The 26,377-nt window shown below is 41.8% G+C and overlaps 1 protein-coding gene across 3 annotated transcripts in view; it reads right to left on the bottom strand.

Moving 5' to 3' along the window:
* Positions 1-2,549: 2,549 nt before the first annotated feature.
* MYPN (myopalladin) overlaps positions 2,550-26,377 on the bottom strand; it is a 102,934-nt gene continuing 79,106 nt past the window's right edge. For all 3 annotated transcript variants that reach the window (XM_017851438.1, XM_017851440.1, XM_017851441.1), the window contains 8 exons: positions 25,677-25,898; positions 20,260-20,409; positions 19,247-19,329; positions 16,894-17,020; positions 14,775-14,982; positions 12,322-12,487; positions 7,639-7,772; positions 2,550-4,270 (listed from right to left, as the gene is read on the bottom strand). In XM_017851438.1, the coding sequence (XP_017706927.1) occupies positions 4,101-4,270; positions 7,639-7,772; positions 12,322-12,487; positions 14,775-14,982; positions 16,894-17,020; positions 19,247-19,329; positions 20,260-20,409; positions 25,677-25,898 (1,260 nt within the window). In that variant the 3' untranslated portion in view covers positions 2,550-4,100. The remainder of the gene's footprint in view (positions 4,271-7,638; positions 7,773-12,321; positions 12,488-14,774; positions 14,983-16,893; positions 17,021-19,246; positions 19,330-20,259; positions 20,410-25,676; positions 25,899-26,377) is intronic.

Raw genomic sequence — 26,377 nt, forward strand, 5'->3', positions numbered from 1 at the left:
TCAAAAACAAACAAACAAAAAAACACTGTGGAAAGTAATCTTTTCTTCCTCCAGACTCAAGGACTTTTGTATAAGGCTTCAAAGAAAGTAGAATTCTATTTGGTTGGAGATGTATTTGGTTCGATTTTAGGAGGTCCTAAAATATATCAGAGGTAATGGCATTTGAAATGGACTTGAAGGAACTGATAAGGCTTCCGTAGGTGGAGACTGAGGAGAACCTTCCAGGCAGAGGCAGAAGAAAGGCATGTGGCTGGAAAGCGGGGTCTTGTGTGAGGTTTGCTGCTGTGTTGGGTATGTTTTCTGAGCAATGGATGAAAAGCTTTGGGATCATATTAGGGTAGCACAGGGCAGGTCAGCTGGTACCTGAGTTGGCTCCAGGTAGCCATTAGGGGTTTGAACACTTGAAATAATATTAATATAACTGGAGCAGTTATTGAGTAGGGAGAAACAGCAGGACTAGAGGCAGGAAGACCAGAAGGAGTATGTTATGGTTGAAGTCAGAAGTATTGAGGTCAAGCGGCCGGACCTGGTGGCTCATGCCTGTAATCCCAGCACTTTGGGAGGCCAAGGCAGGCAGATTATTTGAGGTCAGGAGTTCAAGACAGCTTGGACAACATGGTGAAACCCTGTCTCTACTAAAAATACAAAAATTAGTTGGGTGTGATGGCTCACGTCTGTATTCCCAGCTCCTGGGGAGGTTGAGGCAGGAGAATTGCTTGAACCCGGGAGGCAGAGGTTGCAATGAGCCAAGACTGTACCACTGTACTCCAGGCTGGGTGACAGAGCAAGACTCCACCTCAAAAAAAAAAAAAAAAAAAAAAAACCCAACTATTATTGAGTGCAAGTGAAGGAAGTAATGGAAGTCTGAACTGGAGCACTGCAGGGGAAAGGAAGAAACTCCTGACTATAAGAAGAATGATAGAAGTAGAATTAGCAGGACTTGTCCATTGATAGGGTAGAGGAAGCAAAAACTGACTTGGATGTTTCTTATTAGAATTATGAAGAACGTTGATGGTGCCATTAACAGAAATCATTAAACTGATTGAGGAATGGTTTATAAAGGGAAGGTGAATCTGATTTTGGATATGTTGAAAACAAACATCCAATGGAACTAAAATTTTTATTCAAATATTCCTCATTGTAATTGAATTCTAATTGGATTCTTTTATTTTGTAGAGATAGAGTCTCGCTATGTTGCCTAGGCTGGCCTCGAACTCTTGGGCTCAAGCGATCCTCCTGCCTGGGCCTCCCAAAGTGCCGGAATAACAGGCATGAGTCATCGTGCTGGGTTGAATTCTAATGGAATTCTTAAAGCAGGGCCCTGATTTGTTTGACACGGTGGTTCTCAACAAAGGGGTATTCTGCCTTTCAGGGAACATATGGCCATGTCTGGAGACATTTTGGGCTGCCACAACTTGGGGAAGAACAACTAGTGGGTAGAGGCCAGGGATGCTGCTAAACATTCTACAATGCACAGGACAGTCCGCCATAACAAGGAATTATCCAGTCCAAAGTGTCAGTAGCCTTGAGGTTGGGAAACCCTGCTTTAACATAATCTAATAGTTCAAATTGCAGGAATTGTTAGGCCTGTTAATATTTGGGAGTGAGACAGTGTCACCTAGTGGCCAAATGTAATATTTATCCTAGTTCTCTGTTGAACACCAAAGCCGAGAGAAAAAATTCAGAAAGCACAGAGATGAAGAGATGAAGAACATCCTTTCATGGGAGAACTATCTAGGGTTTACAGAAGTAGGTGTGATGGGGAGGTCTGGTGTACACTCTAGAAGCAGTCCTGGAGTTAGAAAGTGCTCTTTAAGCTGGACACGGTGGCTTACGCCTGTAATCCCAGCACTTTGGGAGGCTGAGGTGGGTGGATCACTTGAGGTCAGGAGTTCGAGACCAGCCTGGCCAACACAGCGAAACCCCGTCTCTACAAAAAATATAAAAATTAGCTGGGCGTGGTGTTGCGTGCCTGTAATCCCAGCTACTTGGGAGGCTGAGGCAGGAGAATCGCTGGAACCTGGAAGACAGAGGTTGCAGTGAGCCAAGATCGTGGCATTGCACTGAAGCCTGGGTGACAGCAAGACTCCATTTAAAAAAAAAGAAAGAAAGAAAAAAGTGCTCTTTGTTTATAAGAGATCTCATAATAGAAGTCAATATGGAAACAATATTTTACTGGATTCCATACAAAATGCATTCTATTTCATTAAGGGTGCCTATATTGTACTACTGTTACTGAATACATTAAAAAACAGAATCCAATAATTCTGCTGAATAATTGAAATAGTTATTGCTTGAGGATGTAACCTATGGCATTTTGTTTTATTAAGAAATAAAGATTGAAAAGATTTTTAAAGTTATGAAAAAATAGAACGAAGAGCACTAGAAACTTCTACTTTGCTTCAAGAGACAGCATTCTGCATGCCTCAAATATTACCTTCTCTAGTAGGTTGTGAGCTCTCTGAGGGTAGGGACTGTGACTTATTCATATCTTTATATCTGCCTCAGTATCTAGCACAGCATCTCATACAGAGTAGACATACAAATGATTTCTCGAGTGAATGAATTTATTTTTATGCTGGAAATTCTTGCCTTGAAGTGAAGAAAGTTTCAAGCTTTTCTAAGCAGTTACTATCTGTTCACACAAATACAATGCCAGCTGGGGGTGCTTGGCACAGATAGCACCAGAGATTCGAGCACAGGGAATTGATAACAGACACCTGCAATTCATTTCCCTGGACAGCCTAGAGCAAACTGTGCTATCATGGCAGTGTTTGGACTGGTGTGTGGGTGGTATACTCCTGCAGAATATAAGATTAGGCTCTCTTATAATAGACATAATAATAGAAGATTCATTCATCCAGCAAATATTTATTGAATGTCTACTTTGTGCTAGGTACTCTTCTAGGCATTAGGGATATCACAGTGAACTTAAGTCTAAAAATTCCTTAAGAGGCAGGGTTTGAATTGGTGATTAGAATAAAGATGCATATTCCCCTTTCCCCCAACTTTTCCACTTAGCAGAATATTTTCTACATAGAAAATGCAATTTGACTAATGATCTCAAAGCATTTCAAAGCGATTAAAGACCTCTCCTTCCAAAACCACTGCTCTGCTGGGGCAAGTGACAAAAACAACACTCTGCCATCATTTCCTCTCCTTGTTTGTATCTCTTCCTTCCTCCTACACTTTCAGACTTTTGGGGAGAGGGGTAGGAGCGCATGAGGTGTATTTTATGGGTAAATGATGACTCTTGCACATTTTGTAAGTGGCAGTTGAAGCTAGTAATTTTTAAAGTGACCCCGCAGAGGATTTCTTTCTGATTGGCTTATTAACAATCCTTTAGTTCTAGTGTCTAGGGATATGCAAAGTCAGAAAAAAACCAGTCACCACCCAAAATAAAATGGTGCAGACAAGCTGGTAAGGCCATGTTTTGGCCACAAAATAAGTGCACTGTGCAATATCAAGTGTTTCAGTGAGTTTTTGGACTCTCAAGCACATTTTGACACCTTATTATGTGGCTCAGTACACCCAGGATATGCAAATCAAAAGTGTCTGTCTGCATACGTGAGTTGTATGGCATGACCTCCTAATGCTAAGTGGAAGCTGATTTAGTGAATTCACCAAAACTACTGCTATACATGTAATCGTTGAAAGGTGATGGTGACCTCCCCACCTTTCTCCTTGGCATTGTTTGGTGAGTTAGTTATATCCTAAGGTCACTACTGCCTAACTGCTCTCAGCCCAGGCATATTGCTCCTAATTGCTCCTAGTATGACCTAAACATCCCTAACACAACAGGGGGCAGGGGAGCATGCTGGTTTTTTCCCAAAGCAGTGGATGGCAACTGTGCGACATCTTTGGTTCATCTATATTATCTTCTCACATCTCTGTTGGAATCTTTAGAAGGCACGGCCCTACCTTTCTCCCTCAGCTGAGACTGCAAGAATCCCTAGCTGACTTGTTCAAAGCACTCCTTGCCACAGGTCCAGCAGCGTGGGAACTTACTCAACTTCAGTTGTTTGGAAACCACCAAGTCTGGCTTGTTCTCATTCCCCCTCCACAGTCCGCTCTGTTACACAGCAGGCACCCAGACATTCTTAAAGTTCATCACTCTCCACCACACTCCGAGAAGAGCATGAATACACAATCGTGCTTTCCATGGAGGAAAAGGCAGAAAATATGTCAAGTCCTTTACTGGTGAGAGATCCGTAGCGACTGCCACTGGGCCGGACAGACATGGGCGGTGGGATCTGATGGTGCCACTGAGCTGGAAAATGGACCAAATAATGTGTTATGATCAAAGGAATGCAGTCCAGCAGGTACTCTGTAGAGGCACATTCGGTTCTCACCCCAATGCTCCCTGCAGATTCTTGGTAAAGCATGTAACTATATCTGGGTCTGAATTGCCTCATCTGTAGAAGAGAACAATAAAGCCTTCCCTGCCAGGAATAAGGAAACTGTGCTGGCAATGTCTTAAGCCCCTAAATCCAAAATCTGTGATTCTAATTCAGTAAGATATTAGAATCCTACAAGTGAGAGATTAGAATTCCTCTAAGATGGGGCCAGGCACAGTGGCTCATGCCTGTAATCCCAGCACTTTGGGAGGCTGAGGCAGGCACATCACTTGAGCTCAGGAGTTCAAGACCAGCCTGGCCAACATGGTGAGACCCAGTTTCTACTAAATACAAAAATGAGCTGGACATGGTGGCGTACACCTCTAATCCCAGCTACTCAGGAAACTGAGGCATGAGAATCACTTGAACCCAGGAGGTGGCGGTTGCGGTGAGCCAAGATCACGCCAAGGCATGCCACTTCACCTGGGTGATAGAGTGAGACTCCATCTCAAAAAAAAAAAAAAAGAATTCTGTAAGATGGAAGAGTGAGTGACTAGGGTGATTTCTCAAGCTTATCCCCTTCCACCAGCCTACCATGAAGGCCTGTTAGGGGCAGTGTACAGAGGGTTGTAGTCTCTCAAAGAGGGCACCTCAAAAGATAGAGATAAGAAAGCTGCAGAAATGAAAGCCAAACAATGGGTTTGACCCTGCGCAGTGCCTACCTCACACCCTAATCACCCCAATCAGCCATTACCTACCTACCCATCTCCCTAATCAGGTTCTATTGTTACAGCAAGAAGACTGAAAAGTAATTTAGGTACAATCAACCATGGTTCAGGGACAAAAGATAATTTATTAGAGTTTCTATGTTCACCAAGTGCTGCTGTGTTTAGCAGACATGACTTTAAGGTTTGAACATGGCCCGAGTGAGATACCCATCCAAACTTCATAGTCTCTGCCGTGGTTCCTGATTCAGAAATTACCAGGCAATCTTCTGATTAGGTTTCTGGGTACTTTGATGTGGAGAAGCGCGTTCCCTACGTGGGGAACTCTCAGGCTGTGGGTCCTGGAAAGCTGTGCCCCTTTCTAGCATTCCGATTTAGAAATTGGTCCTTTGTTGATTTCATCATCTTGATTCAGTTTTTCAGTCTATATACCTCTGAGTGAATTCAGAAAATAAAATCTGGGGACCAAACCTACAGCAGCTTCACTAAAGAGCAGGCACTCAGTAAGGCCTGATCTTGCACAGTGTCTCCTCCCAGCCCCTCCATCTCTTAGCCCTTCCCTGCTCTCTCTGACATCGTAACTGGACTACTGCAGTTCCCAGGATTAGGAAGTGAGAGAAGAGAGAGGGGAGCCCTATGTGTCCCCATTCCTCAGAAAGGCAGGAAGTGTGGTGGCGGGGAAGGGAACTGATTCCAGCCCAGGTCCTCCACGCCTTCTCCATCCTAGGTCCCAGCTGAGGAAACAGCACTGCCTGTTGTTGGTGCTATGGAAGCAGGACAGGAACGAAAGGGAGAGGAGAGCCAGGACAAAGTGACCTGGAAACTCAGCCACTGGAGGGCAGGATTGGCACAAGAGTCATCTGTTTCAGGGCTTATTGGTAGGGAGTTTCTCAGTTGGAGACCTACTGCCTTCTGACTTGGTGAAGACTGGGAAATGGTTAAGGACTTAGCCTTGATTAAGGAATCTATCACTATTGGCCTCTTTCTCCCCCGATTTTTCCAGGGAAAAGCACATTAGTGTCTGCTTCCTTCACAGTTTAATTTCTTCTCAAGTCGTAGGATAAGGGAAAATAACCAGAAAATTGTATATTTTCTCCAAAAACTAGACCTAGGGAAAATGGCCCCTCCTGCATGGTACTAAACAAAGGGAATACCTGCTGTGTACTCATAAATAGCAGAGACGTCTATCAGGCAATAGACAGAGCTACTCTTATTTATTATGTTGGTTAATCAGGTTAAGCCAGTTTTGAATGTGAGACTTTCTAATCAATTATGGTTTTAAAAAAAGGATTAAAAAAAAGAAACACTCTTTTGGGTTAAGAAATATGTCTCCAAAATACCAGTTAATGTCAAAAGTGTAGGATTGACTACACAAATACGTAAATAAAAATTAATTTCTTGGATCCTTTTGAAAATTGGAAATGTGGTTCAAAGAAACAATGCAAAGGCCTAGATTTGCTTCCTAGCTGTAGTCACCAACCTCTCTGAGCCTTCCATAAATATATAACACAGCCAATTCAAGTGTGGGGGAGCTTCCCAGAAGACGTGCTCCAGCTCGGTCTAAAAGGTTGAGTGGAAACTCACAGGGAGGGTGGGGCGGGCTGTTCCAGGTGGTGGGACAGCCTGTACAATGTTGTTACTCTCATGTAATCTTCAGCCTTAGATGAAGGTAACTACAATTATAATAATCTCATGGGTCTGGGAGATTTAAGGGTATCACTTTGGGTCCCGCCTTTGGAAGAGAGAGGGGATCCTATGTGTCATTCTACAAATGTCACTTGATATTATTATTATTAGGACAGCTCTCTATTATTAGAGAAGTCTGATTGGGGGATTGGAGCAATACACATTTGTTAAATGAATAAATGAAAGGAGTATCAAAAATTCTGCTGGGGGATCACAGGTAGTGGGAAGTTCCAGTGGGTGGCCCGCAGTAGCAAGGAGATGGCAAGAAAACACTGGATGTTCAGAAGCACAAGCACTTGCAAACTCTGGACTAGCTGTAATTCCTGGTATTAGAGGCTCTCTTTTGGAAGAAAGTTAAGCTCATAGTAAAATGTAAAAATAATGCCCTGAGGTAACCAGGATGAGATGACTTTTAAAATCTATCTCTTAAACACTAAAATATAGCATAGCCTACCCAATTCATTTATGGAAGCATACTCCATCTATCTTTATTTTATTTATTTATTTATTTATTTATTTATTTATTTATTTATTTAGAAGCAGAGTCTTGCTCTGTTACCCAGGCTGGAGTGCAGTGGTGCAATCTCGGGTCACTGCAACTTCTGCCTCCTGGGTTCAAGCGATTCTCCTGCTTCAGTCACCTGAGTAGCTGGGATTACAGGCATGTGCCACCATGCCTGGCTAATTTTTGTATTTTTAGTAGAGGTGGGGTTTCACCATGTTGACTAGGCTGGTCTTGAACTCCTGACCTCAGGTGATCTGCCTGCCTCGGCCTCCCGAAGTGCTGGGATTACAGGCGTGAGCTACCTTGCCTGGCCCACTTATCTTTAAAGAAAGATTTTTAAGCTATCAGTTGCATGCAGATGTTCAACTGACAGCATTACACTTACCGTATATATCCAGCCTGGCAGTGCATGACACGATGCCGGCTTCGTTCTTGGCTGACAACGTGTACCATCCAGCATCTGATTTCTTGGCTGGCTGAATGAGAAGGCAGGCATACCCTGTTGTGTCCTGGTGCATACTGGAGAAAAAGAGAATATACCTATATTTTATTTGGGGGCAGAAGTGCCTTTGTCAAATTTAGGGTTCCAGGAAGAAGGGGGAACTCAGCTTAAGGCAAACATCAAGACAAATTTGAAGGTGGAAGACGTCACAGAAGAGCAGCAGTGAGCTTCATCATACTAGGAGGAGGGGGCAGCTGGGGCTGAGACCTGCTCTTGCCCTCCCCACTGCTGCAAGTCCACTGAAGTTGCGCTCCCCACCAGCAGAACCCCCACTTTTCACAACCAAAGTTCAGAAAGCTCTCTTTTCCAAACAAGGTTGGACATTGCATCAATTACTTTGTTAGGATGCTCTGGGAAAGCAGGACAAAATAGAGCCAGGGGGTGGATGAACTGGCAGCATAGATGGCATTTCCTAATGTAACCAGCCGGGCTCATGCAGCATCCAGCTTCATGAGGTTTAGGAGGAAACCAGCCTGCTGTTTCCTTCTGTTTTTCTCCACATCAATAGTTTTTCACCTTGACTGCATATTGGAATCCCAGGCCATATCCTAGGTAATTCCATCAGAATCAAAGGCTGGGATCCAAGCATTAGGATTTTTGGAAACACCTCAGAGATTCCAATATGCAGCCATGGATCAAAAAACATCGGGCCACATGTTCCCTACACCCCTTGTTGGCCTGGCCCTCTTATCACTCATAGTTCCAACCTCTCCTATGGGGCTGTCACAGCTCATTTGCACGGTAGGGACAATAGCAACAGCTTCCTGAGCTCAAAGGATGAATAAGTGTTTACCTTTCATTGAAAGTTATTATGTCTAAGAATTTATAAAGTAATAAGAATAAACAAGAATAAATCAATTAATAACAAGTACAACAAGAATAAAGTAATGAAATATCCACCACGATTTCACTAATTTAACACATTGGCTACCTTCACCTTCTGATTAGCTAATTAATTAATCCATTCATTCTTCAATATATTTCTTTAGTAAACACTTACTGGATACTATGTTGGGGAAAATGCTGGGTGCTGTTGCCTTGGGTGCTGAGGGTGTAAAGATGAACAGGACAAAAATTCCTTCTCTTTTTTTGAGACAGAGTCTTGCTCTGTTGCCCAGGCTGGAATGCAGTGGCATAATCTTGGCTCACTGCACCCTCCACCTCCCGGGTTCAAGAGACTCTTGTGCCTCAACTTTCCAAGTAGCTGGGATTACAGATGCCCACCACCATGCCTGCCTAATTTTTTGTTGTTTTTAGTAGAAATGGAGTTTCACCGTGTTAGCCAGGCTGGTCTGGAACTCCTGACCTCAGGTGGTCCACCCGCCTTGGCCTCCCAAAGTGCTGGGATTATGGATGTGAGCCACCATACCTAGCCAAAGAAATTCCTTCTCTAGAAGGATCCCTAAGTTTAATGGAAAATAAATAATAAAAGATAAATAAGTAGAAATAAAGATAAATAGAATGCAAATGCTAGAGTAATGCTGTGGGAAAGATGCCTGGAGAAGACAGAGGGGAAAAGGTTATTCTGGGAAGCCGCAGTCATCAAGGAGGAAGCATGAAGATACTGGATGTTCAGAAGCACAAGCATATGTGAGGTTAGGCTCACAGAAAAATGTAACACTGTATAAAGACCTGAGATGACTAAAATGAGATTACTTTAACAATCTATTTCTCAAGCACTGAAATATAATGCAGCCAATTCAAGGGTGGGAAAACTTCCCAGAAGATGTGCTCCGGCTCAGTCTCAAAGGTTGAGTGGAAACTCACAGGGAGGGTGGGATGTGGTTGTTCCAGGTAGTGGAACAGCCTGCACAAAGGCATGGTGGTGTGGGAGGGAGCATGGCATGTTCTTTACAGCTGGGGTTGGAGTGCACACCGGGTACGGGCCAGTGGGGGGACTGGGAAGAAGGCAGGGGAGACAGTCACGTGCACCATGGTAAAGGGATGGGACCCTTCCTCTCAGATTATGGGAAACTAATGATGTATTTTAAGCAGAAGCTGATATGATCAGTTTGTATTCTTTTTTTTTTTTTTCTGAGACGAGGTCTCACTCTGTAGCCCAGGCTGGAGTGCAGTGGTGTGATCTCAGCTCAGTGCAACCTCTGCCTCCCAGGTTCAAGTAATTCTCCTGCCTCAGCCTCCCAAGTAGCTGGGATTACAGGCATGTGTCACCATGCCTTGCTAATTTTTGTATTTTTAGCAGAGACAGAGTTTTGCCATGTTGGCCAGGCTGCTCTCTAACTCCTGACCTCAGGTGATCCACCTGCCTTGGCCTCCCAAAGTGCTGGCATTACAGGCGTAAGCCACTGCACCCTGTCAGTTTGCATTCTTAAAAGATCATCTTCACAGTGGTGAGGAGGTGTATTGAATAGGGCTTGAGCCTGGCCGCAGAGAGACACATTAGCATGCTATTGCTGTAGTTTAGTGAGGTGAGGCAATAACAGTGGAAATTCATGCATTTGTTCATAAATCCTTCATCTTACATACTATGCTACCAGGTGAAAGGCATTGGGTGTTGTGATGAGTCAGGACATATGAAAACAAAGGAGACGCGGTCTCATCCCTCAAGATGCTCACAGTCTAGTTGTGGGAGAGAGAATGAAAGCATCAATACTAACAATTGTGACTATGTCCAAGAGTTGCTGGTAGAAGAACATCAACTCAGTCCTGGACCAAGCAGGGGAGGAAGCAGGGGCGCTGCTCTTCCTTAGACAGATGATGTTTGAGGTGAGTGTTAAGGGATAACAGACATTAGAGAGGTGGGCTGCAGCGTGTGGGTAGGGGAGAAGGCGAAGAGAGTTCCCAAAGAAGGAATGTCCTGAGCAGAGGCATATAGGTGAGAGAAGTAAGGGACATGAAAACCGTAAATACTTACAGCACAGTTATAATCATGGTGATATACAGGCAGTTCCTGACTTAGGATGCTTGCATTCCATATGCTCCTCAATTTATGATGGGGTTACATCCAGATAAGTCCATCGTAAGTTGAGGAGCAACTCTCTCTCTCTCTCTCTCTCTCTCTCTCTCTCTCTGTGTGTGTGTGTGTGTGTGCATGCGTGCATTTATTTAGGACCATTCAGATGTTCCTAGGTGTGTGGTTTTCAGAAGCTAATCACTATGACTTTAAAGTATCAAAATATCCTATTCTTTTTTTCTTTTGAGACTGAGTTTTGCTTATCCCCAGGTTGGAGTACAATGGCATGATCATGGCTCACTGCAGCCTTCAAGTCCTGAGCTCAAGCAATCCTCCCTCCTCAGCCTCCTGAGTAGCTGGGGCTACAGGTGTGTGCCACCATGCCTAGCCAATTAATTGTTTTTAGAGATGGGGTCTTGCTATGTTGCCCAGGCTGGTCTTGAACTCCTGGTCTCAAGCAATCCTCCTGCCTTGGCCTCCCAAAGTGTTGGGATTACAGGCATGAGCCACTGTGCCCAGCCAGAATGTCCTATGCTTACATTAAAATGACAGGCATCTTTTCATTAAAGGCAGGGGGAAGACGAATGGGCAGTGAATGGGCAGCGGTCTCTGAGTCTTAGGCTTTCCCCACCGCAGCATCTCAGTCACTCCTCCTCCCTCCCCTGCCACTGCCTTCCCCAGAAAGTGGTGACTAAACCGAGCTGGTCCTCAGAGTCCAGGGCTGAGCAATCACCCAGCCCCAGCAGTCAGCCTCAACTGGGAATGAGCTTTCCAGACATTGATTTTGTTTTTGCCCAATAAAAACATATTTAAAATTGTAGACCCTCAGTTTACTTAGTGTATATAGTTTAATCTAGTTTAACATGTTGCATTGTTAGATTGGAGCGTTAACCCAAGACTATTCTCTGTTCTTGCTTAAGTTTTACTGGAGAAAATACACACCCCACACCCCAACACACACAATACGCACACATATTTTAGATGACAAAATTCTTTAAACCCAACAGCTACAACATCCTCTGGGGCAATTTCATTTTACTGTGGAGAAATAATTTTCAGTAGAAAGTTTTGTACGGAAGCTACCTTTACTTACTTGTCCCCTTGTAGGATAAAACCAAAATGGCAAATTAATTGCCATTTCCCTAAGTTGGTTAGGGAAGATTTTTTTTTGAGACAGCGTTTTGCTCTGTCGCTCAGGCTGGAGTGCAGTGGCTCAATCTCAGCTCACTGTGAGCTCCGCCTCCCGGGTTCTCGCCATTCTCCCGCCTCAGCCTCCCGAGTAGCTGGGACTACAGGCGCCCGCCACCACACCTGGCTAATTTTTTGTATTTTTAGTAGAGACGGGGTTTCACTGTATTAGCCAGGATGGTCTTGAGCTGACCTCATGATCCACCCTCCTTGGCCTCCCAAAGTGCTGGGATTACAAGCGTGAGCCACACAGCACCCGGCCTGGTTAGGGAAGATTAAGCAAGGTACCCAGTTTAAGAAACTGGGTCCTTAAGCTTACCTTAAAAACAACCATTTAGTGATGGATGGAAAAGGAGTATAACTGCCTTGATGTTTTATTTTGTTTTAGTTTTTTTACTTCAAAGAGCTTTTCTAGGTCCTAATATAAATGAAGACATGGGACAAAAAATGTGCAAAATCTGTACCTGATCCTCTCTCTGGTGAAAGGGATGGTCTCATTGTCTTTCTTCCAGTAGAACACAGGTGGGGGCATGCCTATCACGCGGCACTCCAGTCTCACGGGGTGGCCTTCGGGAACACCGCAGTTCTGTAGTTTCTCCAGGATCACTGGTGCTTTCTTCACCTCTTTGGCTGAGCAAGAAAAGGGTCATTCTTTTTCTCTTTTTTTCTTTTTTTTTTTTTTTTTTTTTTTGGAGTCTTGCTCTGTCACCCAGGCTGGAGTGCAGTGGTGCAATCTCAGCTCACTGTAACCTCTGCCCGCGTCCCTTCCCCACCGGGTTCAGGTGATTCTCCAACCTCAGCCTCCCCAGTAGCTGGGACTACAGGTGTGCACCACCATGCCTGGCTATTTTTTTGTCATTTTAAGATAGATGGGGTTTCACCATGTTAGCCAGGCTGATCTCGATCTCCTGACCTCAGGTGATCCACCTGCCTTGGCCTGGCAAAGTGGTGGGATTACAGGCGTGAATCACTGTGCCTGGTGGAGAAGGGTCATTCTTATTTGAATAGTAAGTACTTTGAGGTTCATGCCTCACACTCACCACAGTTCTGGAATTTAGCACAGCGGGCATGCACCCACCTTACCTCCTGGTCAGAACACTCCTCATGTCTCTTAGTGAGGATCGCTGCCTTGATAAGAGCTTCAAAAATGGTTTAAAAAACTAAAAGAAATGGGGCAACCATCTCTGCACATCCCAAGAGAGGCAATACTTGAGGATCTGGGTCATACACACGGGATGCAAATGCCAGGAATGGTGGAATTAAAGGAATTTCTTTTATATCTCAACAGTATAGTAGATTTTGAGAAACCATATATTCTATTTACTAAAACAGATTTTGGGGGGGGAGGAGTTTTATTTTGTAGAAGACATAATAGTTTTTCCACAAAAATCTGACACCTACAGAATAATACTATTTAAAACACACACACACACAAGACTGTGCTTCCCAAGGAGGCTTTTAGAGATTTGGCCAGGACAAATTTAGGTAAAGGTACCTCATGTCTTAGGGTTCCAAAGTCAATATTTTTTAGCAAAATAGTGGAATAAAGGTAAAAGCCTGAAATCAATGTATTCTTGCAGAATGAGTTTTTCCTATTTTATTGGTGAGAAGAAATTAAAAGTGAGGAAAGAAAAAAGATATACAGGGAAAACTGCCACTAGCCTAGAGCGAGGATTAGCATGCTGAAGGCACCCTGATTTCTTCTTCTTTCTTCTTCTTCTTTTTTTTTTTGAGATGGAGTCTTGCTCTGTCACCCAGGCTGGAGTGCAGTGGTGCAGTCTTGGCTGACTGCAACCTCCCCCTCCCAGGTTCAAGTGATTTCTCCCACCTCAGCCTCCCTAGTAGCTGGGATTACAGGTGTGCGCCACCACACCCAGCTAATTTTTGTATTTGTAGTAGAGATGGGGTTCCGCCATGCTGACCAGGCTGGTCTTGAACTCCTAACCTCAGGTGATCCGCCTGCCTCAGCCTTCCAAAATGCTGGGATTACAGGCGTGAGCCACCGTGCCCCACACCCTGATTTTCTTAAAGGGTCACACCGAGAGCAGGAGGAAGCCCAGTACCAGAATTCCTGCATTCTGAAATTTACTTCTGGTTGGACTACTGCTCTGCAAGGCTGGCACCTCCCAGATGACAATGTCTTGTTATCCTTATGGATAGGCATTACAGTGTTTTGTTCACATCATCTAAGAATATAAAGTTTCATTTGTTTAGATATTGATTCAATATTTCTTGGGCACCTTCCACGTTCCAGGCACTGAGATACGCAGAAGAGAGACAGAGGCACTGGAGATGCGCAAGACGAGCCACAGTCTCTGACCTCAGGAGCTCAGCATCTCTTCAGGGAGGCAAAGAATTAACAGTTACACAGAAGGCCCTACGTACTCTGTGAATCTCTCCTTTTCTGAGTGCTATAGAAACACTTTATGGTTGTTCGGCTGGGAAGGGGTAGTTGTGCCTGGTGGATTCACTGTACTTGGCGGTGACATTTCAGTTAGGCCTTACAGAATGAGTAGGAAGTTGCCAGGCAGAAAAGGAGATTCTGGTAGAGGGATCATTGGTGCAAAGGCATGAAAGCTTAGACCGGGGACAAAGAGCCTGGTATGTTCCAGGAATGATAGACTGCAGGGCAAGTAACTGGAATTTAGTGACAGCTAATGGATGGATGGATTGATTGATGATTACAATGGCTCTCATTTATTTAACGGGTATTATGCACATGGTATCAGGTTATGATTTTAGATTACTGGCATGGTTTTGAAAGTGATGTGGGAAATACCAACCCTACCACAGTGAAGGGGAAATTGAGATTGGAGTTAGCTGGGCAAAGGATGAAGGAATTCTGGCAGAGGCTCTGCCTATTTGGGCAATGACTTTGGAGGAAGTTTTGTTTAGGGGTCCCAGCAGCAAACCTTACCTACTACAGAGAGCTCCAGACTAAAAGAATTCTGCCCAGTTTTGTTGGTAGCGATGCACGTATAGGTCCCTGCGTCGCGCTGAGTGAGAGGGTCAATGAGCAGAGAGTGGACTCCGGTCTCCCTGACCAGCATCTTGTGGGAGGCATCTGGTAGCACAGGTTGGCCATTGAGTAGCCACGTCAGCTCCGGGGGCGGTAAACCACTCACCTAATAAACAACAGGACAGCTGAGGCAAATGACTGATGACAGGCACATTTATTTGATGGCTGAATTCTTTATCCTTGCTTGACACCAAACAGACAGTGAGAGAAAACATGGAGTGATGAGAAAGCTCTCTGTAGGGGCATCGAGAGAAAAGAAGGGTCTGAATAAACGGCTGCATGAATTTGAACTGTATGGTACTTTGATCACAGTTGACATCATGGTTAACCTATGTGATTATACTCTAGATTAGAATAAATAAGAATTAAAAAGCGAAATAGATACAATAGGCCTGCAGCATCAATTTCAGAGACGATATACTGCTTACATACCTAACAGCCAAGAGAAAAGCCAGATTTATTTTTTCTAAAAAAAAAAAAAAAATCCCAAAAAACCAAAACAAAAAGACAGGATACATGTGCAGAACGTGCAGATTTGTTACATAGGTATGCATGTGCCACAGTGGTTTGCTGCACCTATTGAGCTGTCCTCTAAGTTCCCTCCCCTCACCCCTCCCGTGTCCCCAACAGGGCATGGTATGCCTCCTCCCTGTGTCCATGTGTTCTCAGTGTTCAACTCCCACTTATGAGTGAGAACATGCGGTGTTTGATTTGCTGTTCCTATGTTAGTTTGCTGAGGATGATGAAAGGCCAGATATTAAACCAGAGTTCTTGAACCTTGCTGTATATTACAATCATGTGGGAGGTGTTTAAAAATCCTGGTGCCCTTTTACCATAAATCAGAATCTCTAGGGATGGGACCCAGGCATGGGAATCTTTCAGAGTTTAGGGAGGGGGATGTAATAATCAATCTGAATATTATTTAGGCAGCCACAAAGAGAAGAAGAACCATAGATAGCATAGATAGAAGTGGACCCTTTATGGATGCTTAATCTCAAGCTTTGGCTAATTTGCAACTAAGTCTTCCATAGCATTTTGCATCTATGGGGCAGAAAGGGTGATGTAAGCTTCTCTTCATACGGAGAGATATCCACGCTGCTCAACTAAACCCTGGTCAAAAAATGAGAATGTAGAATAGCTAAAGGTAAAGGAGGTTGATTAGTATGGGAAACCAGCTTTTGTTCTCATATACTACCTTGGAGCCATATTTTCGTCTATACATTTTCAAAGGCCACACGTCCAACAATTCACTTCAAGGATGTGAAAATCACACCATATGGCTTTATAGTTTTTATCACTTTCCAGACACCAAATGAAAAGTCTTGTATCTAAATCTTCCATAGCATTCTAGAATTCTTAAAAGGCGTAGATGCAAATGTCTGAATTATAGTAGTCCTCCTTTTATCTAAAGTTTCAGTTACCTGAGGTCAACCACAGTCTGACAATATTAAATGAAAAATTTCAGAAATAAAATTTCTAAGTTTTCAGTTGTGTTTCGTTCTGAGTGGCATGATGAAATCTCATGCCGTCTTACTCCATCCTATCCAGGGTATGAATCACCCATTTGTCCACTGTGTTCACACCGTCTATGCTACTTGCCCATTAGATGCTTAGTAGCTGTCTTGGTTATCAAATTTAAAAAATACTATATATAGGGCTCAGTACTACCTAAAGTTTCAGGCATTCACAGCGGGGCTTGAAACGCGTGTCCTTCAGATAAGGGAAAACTACTGTGTATCACCTCTTCGGTTATCTTCTAAAAATGCAATTAACTTGATATAACACCAATGTAATTTTTATTAATATATAACGATTCAAAATTTCATAAAATAATTTCATCTGACATTAAATACTCCAAACAAGCTTTATGATAAAAAAAAAAAAAGTGATCTCTCTCCCTTCCCCATCTCATCTTTCCTGAAAAAAGAAACCCACAAAACAAATACAAACAAAAATGAATGCAAACAAATACAAAATATGAACAGATCTGGAACCAAGGATGGGTGCCGGAGTCTACCTTACAGTCCAGCCGACAGAGGCGCCCCTCGTGAGCTACCATATCCCCAGGAGCCTGCAGGAAGTGTGGTCGGAAAAAGCGTTCCTGTAGGGGCTCTTTGTCTCTTTCTTGCACTCGGGATCTTCCCCTATAAGAACAAGCATGTTCAGATATTAAACATAGAAATAAGTTTACAAATTTATGATGATAGGCATTTAGGCATGGCTACAGGACCTAGAGAACAGATTTTTTTTTTTTTTGAGGGGAGAAAGGGGAGGCTGGAGCTTAAACAATAAATAATGGTGTGGAGCTGATGTAAAACACAAAGTGGTAAGTATCTCACAGACTGTGGGACTGTCTTGTGAGATCTGCAATCAAATAAACAGGCTTAGCTTCTTTCTGTCATTCTGGGTTAAGTGGGCTCAGCTCACCTTGCTATGAGTTCAACCAGTTGTTCTAAAGTCATCAAAATAAACAAATAGATTAGTATTCAATCTGAACCTCAAACAAGAGCCAAAAGAGAAGTCCTGTTTATTACCCAGAGCAAGGCAGCTGCAATCCCTGTGTCTTTGAGTAATAAAATTTAACCTGGCTATAAATCATGGCAGACCATTAAAGATGAGTATGAACTTAAACTGGATAAGACTGACCAACAGTAACAGCTGTTCTTAAAAAAGAAAGGAGGAGGAGGAAGAGAAAGAGGAGGAGCAGGCAAAGGTAGAGGGGGCCAGGTTTGGTGGCTCAAGCCTGTAATCCTAGCACTTTGAGAGGCTGAAGCAGGTTGATTGCTTGAGGAGTTTGAGACCGGCCTGGGCAACACGGTGAAACCCCATCTCTACGAAAAATACAAAAATTAGCCGGGCATGGTGGCGCACATCTGTGGTCCCAATTACTTGGAAGGCTGAGGTGGGAGGATAACTTGAGCCTGGGAGGTGGAGGTTGCAGTGAACTGAGATCGCACCACTGCATTCTGGCCTGGGTGACAGAGTGAGACCCCATCTCAAAAAAAAAAAAAAGAAACAAAAAAGAGGCCGGTGCGGGCGGGTGGCTCAAGCCTGTAATCCTAGCACTTTGGGGAGGCCGAGACGGGTCCGGATGCACGAGGCTCCAGCGAGACTCGAGACGCTATCCCTGGCTAGATACGGTGAAAGCCCTGTCTCGTACATCAAAAATAGAAAAAAAGACAACAGAAAACAAAAAAAAAAAATGACTGGGTCGACGTGCGCGGCCCCGCCTGTAGTCCCAGCTACTCGTGAGGCTAGGCAGGAGAATGGGCGTAACCCGGGAGGTCGGAGCTTGCAGTCGAGCTGAGATCCTGCCCAATGAAACTCCGAGCCTCGTGGCCAGAAGGCAAGACTGACCGTCTCAAAAAAAAAAAAAAAAAAAAAAAAAAAAAAAAAGAAAAGAAAAAAAAAGAAGAAGAAGAAGGTATAGTTGCAATGCTGGTGAAATACTGTATCTGAAACATGGGTCACTATTTTTGTTCCTTTGGTAAGTCACATTTAATTCTTCTGCGTCAGCAGCTATGGAATGCTTTGCTAAGACTTTGTGGCATCATAAGATTCAAGTGGAGAGCCAGGCTCTTTCTTCTTAGTGGTTAGTAAAATCAGAGAGGAAGAAAACCAGTTGTTACATTGAAGACAACAACAAAAATATTCCATCAATATACATTCAATCATTAAAGGTTTCTGTTTTATTAAACAAAAGATGGTAACTTACTTCAATGGGTCTGATTTACATATTATGTGTGCAGGTGCTACTGATGGTTACAAATTTTGAACCATTAAAAGCATGCCAGCTTGGGAGTGGTGGCTTGTGCTTGTAATCCCAGCACTTTGGGAGGCCAAGGCGGGAGGATTGCTTGAGGCCAGGAGTGTGAGACAAACCTAGGCAAGATAGTGAGACACCTGTCCCTACACACACATAGAAAAATTTAGCCTGCATGGTGACATGCGTCTGTAGTCTCAGCTACTTGGGAGGCTGAGATGGGAAGATGGCTTGAGCCCATGAGTTTGAGATTGCAGTGAGCTATGATCACATGACTGCACTTCAGCCTGGGCAACAAAGTGAGACTTTGTCTCTAAAAAATAAAAATCAAACTTAAAAAAAAAAAAAAACCCCAGAGACTAGTGCTTGTTAAACTTTACTGTGCTTGTGAATCACCTGGGAATTCTGTTAAAATGCAGATTCTGAGTCAGTAGATCCGGAGTGGGGCCTGGGATTCTGCATTTCCAGCCAACTCCCAGGTGATGCTGATGCTGAAAGTGAAGGACTACTCTTAATTAAGAATTCATGGATCCAGTACTTCGGTGCTCATGATAGTGGGGAGGTGCTTGGGAAGGACCTAGAGAAAGGGAATGCTTATTGTCTTTACCTGTGAGACTGACCAGCAGAGGTTAGTCGACTGCGAATGGGCAAACTTTGTACCATCAAGTGGCCAGAACAGCTGATTCTCCCCTGACAAACAGAAAATGAACAAGATTAAAATAAGAAGAATCTCACACTTTTTCAATGTACATAAAATTTACTGGACCAGAACATTGTGAAATTTTGGCTATTATGAGTTTTCTTTGGAGGAGAGGAATAAAACAATAAAATATGATTTCTTAAATCACTGTTAATATTCCGGGGAGAGATTTTAAGAGTATGGTAATGACTTTCATTTTAAACTGAGATATAAACAGCACAAAGGTAAAAGAAATTTGAATTCTTATGTACTTAACGTTATTTGCAGTCATAATTTAAAAGCATGGCCAAATATTTTCATACGTTCCTCAACAGAGACTCTTTAAAACTAACATTTCAGTAGGAATGGATGTTATAGTTCTGTACTTCCTACCCAAATAGTAATTGCAGATGTTTATTCTGCCACATCTTTTAGGGGAGTTTTAAGATTTGGCTTCATTCAGAAAAGGAAAGTGGATGATTATGGCTTTCCAAGTTTAAAAAACAAAACAATCCAAAAAATGTGGACATTCTGAGTTTGAGGGACATTCACAAACCTTTGCAAAGTAATTTGCCTATTCGCTAAAGAGCAAACATGACAGATCATTCCTGATAGAATGATTGGTATAATGATTGATTGACTCTTCAAGAGAATCAATGTGTTGAGAAACACAAGACTGAGTTCAATAAGTCTGCAAGGTATACACAGTGAAAAAATTGTACTGCTGTCCCTTGACAAAGGCTGAAGGATTGAGTGACCTGTTAGTGGCTAACTAGTCTTTTAAGTTGTGATGCTGTGCCCTAGTTACACACAATCACAATGCTTCTCATTCATTTTCCTCAGCAATCCTTAGTAACTCGCACTTCTCAAGGTCTCATTCACAATGACATCAACCGCTCCTTCCTCAGAGTGCAGCACAGCGCAGAACCCTGCGTCTCCACCTGGGGGTTGGCTGCCATGATGGTGTAGTTGCCATCGTCATCACTGGTGGTGGATTCAATGTGCAGAGAACATGTCCCATCTCCTTCTCGCCTCATTTTGCAGTGCTCATTTCTCTTAGAAATCTGCTTACCATCTTTGAACCAGTAAACCTGAAATGAAAAATTATCAAGATGTACACTGTTTTGTTTATCTTTAGAGATTAATAAACTAGGGTCTGGGGTGAGGCAAGGGACAACTGCCATCTTTTAAGTGACCCATACTTTATGAAGCACTTGGAAAAAAAGTTATAAAACATATTAAAAATGACTGTATAATATGCCCCTCCACTTGTACCTATATAATACTATTTAACATTAAATGTTATTATTTAGGTAAAGAATCCAATATAATTTAGGACTAAGATGAAGTTTTGATGATTTTCTTGTACTTCATATTTAGTTTTAAAAACCACCCTAAGGAATGGACATGTCTTCAGAAACAAAATAATGAAAACCAGGAGACTGGATATTTTCTCATTATCTTATTTACAAGTTCAAGTCTCCTGAAGTTGCAGATCTCAGCACTTAGAATAAGTCACCTTGCTTGAAAGGTTAGTATGGCTTGTTGCACTAAATGGAATGAAGCTAGGATTAACTTGCTAAATTTCTCATCCAGCCAAAATGTAAATATCTATGTGTGTGTGTGTGTGTGTGTGTATACGTGTGTGTGTGTGCACATACACATCTATCTATATATCTCATGTTAACTTTTGCATGTGTGAAGGAGATCTCTCAGAGACAGAGGAGATAAAGTACTGGCTGCAGCTGTCCTCCTCTACTTTTCCTGGTTACCTAACCATACATGATAACACTATGCTAATGTTTATGAAAGAAGAGCAGAGAGATTCTCTGCCACAAACCATGCTGGGTGTAAATCCTTCTCTCAGCTGACTGCCAAAAAATCTGCTGATTGATGTGATTTTTCAGCATCCAGTGATAACGATATGACATTTTTAGCATTTACCAACCTAATACTAATGCTACAAATATAGCTCACTTTGTACAAGAACAGGTACCCTGTGGATATTAAATAGGTATTAAGTAGACAGAAAAATATCAGTTTGGTGAGTTTGATGGCTATGAAAATCAATAGCCCAAAATATAGCATTGTGACTAAGACACTTATTTTAAACTTTTATTAAAATTTGAACTTACCCATAAGTCTGATTTCTTTTTAGCCTGACTATTTAATGATCTCATTCCTGATGGGGTTTTTTTTTAAGTGAAATTATCTGGGCTTTGCTAATTTTCTGGTATGGGTTTTCATTCTCTCTGTAGCTACTTCACTAGAGTCTGATAAGACTTTCTTACTAAGAGGGAAGTTTATAGCAATAAATTCCTACATAAAAAAAACCCAGAAAGACTCCAAATAAATGAGCTAAAGAGGCATCTCAAGGAACAAAGAACAAACCAAATCCAAAATTAGTAGAAGGAAAGAAATAATAAATACAAAGCAGAAATCAATAAAATTGAGACAAAAAATACAAAAGACCAAAAATACAAGAGATGAAAAGTTGGTTTTTTAAAAAGATAAACAAAATTCACAAACATTTAGCTAGACTAAGAAAGAAACAGAGAAGAGAGAAGACCCAAATAAGTAAAATAAGAGATGAAAAAGGAGACAATACAACTGATACCACAGAAATACAAATGATCACTAGAGACTATTGTGAACAACTATATGCCAGCAAATTGCAAACCCTGGAAGAAATTGGCAAATTCCTGGACACATACAACCTACGAAGACTAAACTACAAAGAAATAGAAAACCTAAACAGACCAGACCAATAATGAGTGATGAGATTGAAGCAGTAATGAAAAAGTCTCCCATCCAAGAGAAGCCCAGGGCCTAATGGATTCACTGTTGAATTCTACCAAATATTTAAAGAAGAACTAATATCAATTCTACTCAAACTATTTCAAAAAATTAAAGAGGAGGTAATACTTCCAAACTCATTCTACAAGACCAGCATTATCCTGATACTCAAACCAAAGACCCAACAACAACAACAGCAACAACAACAAGACAACAAGTAAATATTCCTGATAAACATAGGTACAAAAATCCTCAACAAAGTACTACCAAACTGAATTCAACAACACATTGAAAAGATTATTCTTCATGATCAAGTGTGATTCATCTCAGCTCTGCAAGGATGATTCAACATAGGCAAGTCAATAAACACGACACATCACATCAACAGAATCAAAGACAAAAACCATATGATCATTTCAATAGACAATGAAAAAGCACTCAATAAAATTCAGCACCTCTTTATGATGAAAAAACCCTCAACAAATTGAGTGCAGAAGGAACACAACACAATGAAAGTCATATATGACAAACCCACAGCTAATATAGTACAGAACAGGGAAAAATTGAAAGTCTTTACACTAAGATCAGGAACAAGACAAAGATGCCCACTTTCACCACTTTTATCCAACATAGGCCTAAAAGTCCTGGCCAGAGTAATTAGGCAAGAGAAAGAAATAAAGGGTACCCAAACTGAAAAGGAAGAAGTCAAATTATCCTTGCTTGCAGATGACATGATCTTATGTTTTAGAAAAATGTAGGCTCTATCAAAAACCTCTTAGGGTAAACAAATTTAGTAAAGTTGCCTAATACAAAATCAACATACAAAATCAGTAGCGTTTCTATACACTAACAGCAATCAATCTGAAAAGAAATTAAGAAAGCAATACAATACCTACAAAAATAAATAAATAAAAGCCTAGGAATAAATTTAACCAAAGAAGTGAAAGCTTTCTACAAGGAAAACTATAAAACACTGAAAGAAATAGAAGACGGCACACACACAAATGGAAAGATATCCCATGTTCACGAATTGGAAGAATTAACATTGTTAAAATGTCTATACTGCTCAACGTGATCTTCAGAGTCAACGCAATCCCTATCAAAATACCAATGACATCCTTTGCAGAAACAGAAAAAACAGGCTGGGAATGGTGGCTCACGCCTGTATTCCCAGCACTTTGGAAGGCCAAGGTGGGTGAATCACTTGAGGCCAGGAGTTCAGGACCAGCCCAGCCAACATGGTGAAATCCCATCTTTATTAAAGGTACAAAAATTAGCCAGGCTTAGTGGCACACAGCTGTCATCCCAGCTACTCGGGAGTCTGAGGCAGGAGAATCACTTGAACCTGGGAGGTGGAGGTTGCAGTGAGCAGAGATCTCACCACTGCACTCCAACCTGGGCAATAGAGCGAGACCCTGTCTCAAAAAAAAAAAAAAAAAGAAAAAGAAAAAAAAGAAATAGAAAAAGCAATTCTAAAATTCATATGGAATCACAAAAGACCACAAATAGCCAAAGCAATCCTGAGCAAAAAGAACAAAGCTGGAGGCATTATGCTACCTGATTTCAAATTATACTATAAAGCTATAGTATCCAAAACACCACAGTACTGGCGTACAAATAGACACATAGACCAATGGAACAGAATAGAGAACCCAGAAATAAATCCATGTATTTATAGCCAACTCATTTTTGACAAGGTCACCAAGAACATATATCCAGAGAAAGGATAGTCTCTTCAATAAATGGTGCTAGGAAAACTGAATACCCACATGGAGAAGAATGAAACTAGATCCTCACCTTTCACCAGATAAAAAAAATCCACTCTAAATACATTAAAGACTTAAATGCCAGGCCTGAAACTATGAAACTACTAGAAGAAAACAATGGGGAAACACTATAGGATATTGGTCTAAGCAAATTTTTTTGGGGTAAGACCTTAAAAGCACAGACAACAAAGGCAAAAATAGATAAATGGGATTACTGCAAGTAAAAAGCTTCTGCACAGCAAAGGAAACAATTAACAAAGTGAAGAGACAACCTACAGAATGGGAGAAAATATTTGCAAAGTATTCATCTGACAAGGGATTACTAACTAGAATATATAAGGAACCCAAACAACTCAATAGCAAAAACCAAAAACCAAAATCAAGACTGTTAAAAATGGGCAACAGACCTCAATAGGCTGGGCGCAGTGGCTCACGCCTGTAATCCCAGCACTTTGGGAGGCTGGGGTCTCCAGGGTGGATCACCTGAGGTCAGGAGTTTGAGACCAGCTTGGCTAACATGGTGAAACCCCATTTCTACTAAAAATACAAAAATTAGCTGGGCATGGTGGCGGGCGCCTGTAATTCCAGCTACTCAGGAGGCTGAGGCACGAGAATCGCTTGAACCTGGGAGGCGGAGGTTGCAGTGAGCCGAGACTGTGCCACTGCACTCCAGCCTGGGGGACAAAGTGAGACTTTGTCTCACACATACACACAAAAGACCTGAATAGATATTTCTCAAAAGAACACATACAAATGGCCAACAGGTGTATGAAAAAATGTTCAACATTACTAATCAACAGGAAAATGCAAATCAAACCCCAAGAAATATCATCTCAGCAGAGTTAGAATGGCTATTACCAAAAAGACAAAAAAAAAAAAAAAAAATAACAAATGCTGGTGAGGATGTGGAGAAAGGGGAACCCTCATACACCATTGGTGGAAATGTAAAGTAGTGCAGCTGTTATGGAAAACAGTATGGAGACTGTTTTCTCCAAAAAACTAAAAATAGAACTACCATATGATCCAGTGATCCCACTGCTGGATATATATCCAAAAGAAAGGAAATCAGTATGTTGAAGAGATATCTGCATTCCTGTATTTATTGCATCACTATTCACAATAGCCAAGTTACAAAATCAACCTATGTGTCCATCAATGGATGAATACATAAAGAAAATGGGGTATCTATACACAATGGAATATTATTCTGCTATAAAAAGAATGAATGAAATCCCATCATTTGCAGCAAAATGGATGAAACTGGAAGTCACTATGTTAAGTGAAGTAAGCTGGGCACAGAAAGACATGTATTGCATGTTCTGACTTATATGTGGGAGCTAAAGGAAATGATCTCATGGAGATAGTAAGTAAAATGGTGGTTACCACAGGCTGGGAGGGGTAGATGGGAGAAGGGAATGAAGAGAGGTTGGTTAATGGGTGAAAACGTACAGTTAGAAGAAATAAGTTCTAGTACTTGATAGTATAGTGGAAAAATTATAGTTAATAATAACTTGTTGTATATGTCAAAATAGCTGGAAGAGAAAAATTGTAACGTTCCTAATACACAAAAAAGATAAATGTTTGAGTGATGGATATCCCAGTTATCCTGATTTGATCATTACACATTGTATACAAGTATAAAATATCGCATATACCCTAAAACATGTATAACTATATCAATAACAAATACAAAAAAGAAGAAAAAACATTGTGTATATTTTTTAAAGACCTTCTTGAAGGCACTGTCTATAGTTCCATGCTGTTAGGTGGCCAACTGGCTTGTCATCTTCCCCTACCTTTGGAACAGGTATCCCAACAATTTTGCAGGTGAATGTGACTGGAGAGCCTTCTGTGACCCGGAAGTGCTTGAGTCTCTTGTCAAAGATGGGAGCAATACACTTGCCCGTGGGGATCTCATCATGTTGAATTTCATCATCTGATTCATCAACAGGAGTACGTTCCAAGCGAAACTCTATTTCATTCATCAGCCTCTGCTCAAAGCTTGAAATTTTGTACTCCTGTCAAAATGACAAACATGTTTCAATTTCCATATGGCAAGGAAGAACATGTCCATCAGCACAACTGAGGAAGCCACTTTTTAAGATTCAGACGTTAGATTTATACCATGAAATCCAAATAAACCAGGTATGTTCCAGATCCAGTTTCTCACCATGGAGCACTAAAGGAAATGTCAGTGTCTCTCCTAAAATCCCACATGGCCTTAGTGCAGCCTAATATTCCACCTGAGCATGCAGTCCCAGTAGAATTCTGTAGGAAATGGAATGTAGATGGAATATAATTTTCAGAGCTACTATTAGTGTTCCTTTCAATATGGATAACTTCCTATAGAGTTATTTTGGCAAAGCCATTCTGAACTGCATTCTGATATATGCCTGCAATGCCTGCATCACCAGCTTCTTGTCTCTACTGGATTTTCCATCTTCACACTTCAGGAAAAGCTGTCTTGAAAATATATCTCAAAAAAAAAAAAAAAAAA

This window comes from Rhinopithecus bieti, unplaced genomic scaffold (genome assembly GCF_001698545.2).
Source record: "Rhinopithecus bieti isolate Rb0 unplaced genomic scaffold, ASM169854v2 scaffold_33940, whole genome shotgun sequence".
Lineage (NCBI taxonomy): Eukaryota > Metazoa > Chordata > Mammalia > Primates > Cercopithecidae > Rhinopithecus > Rhinopithecus bieti.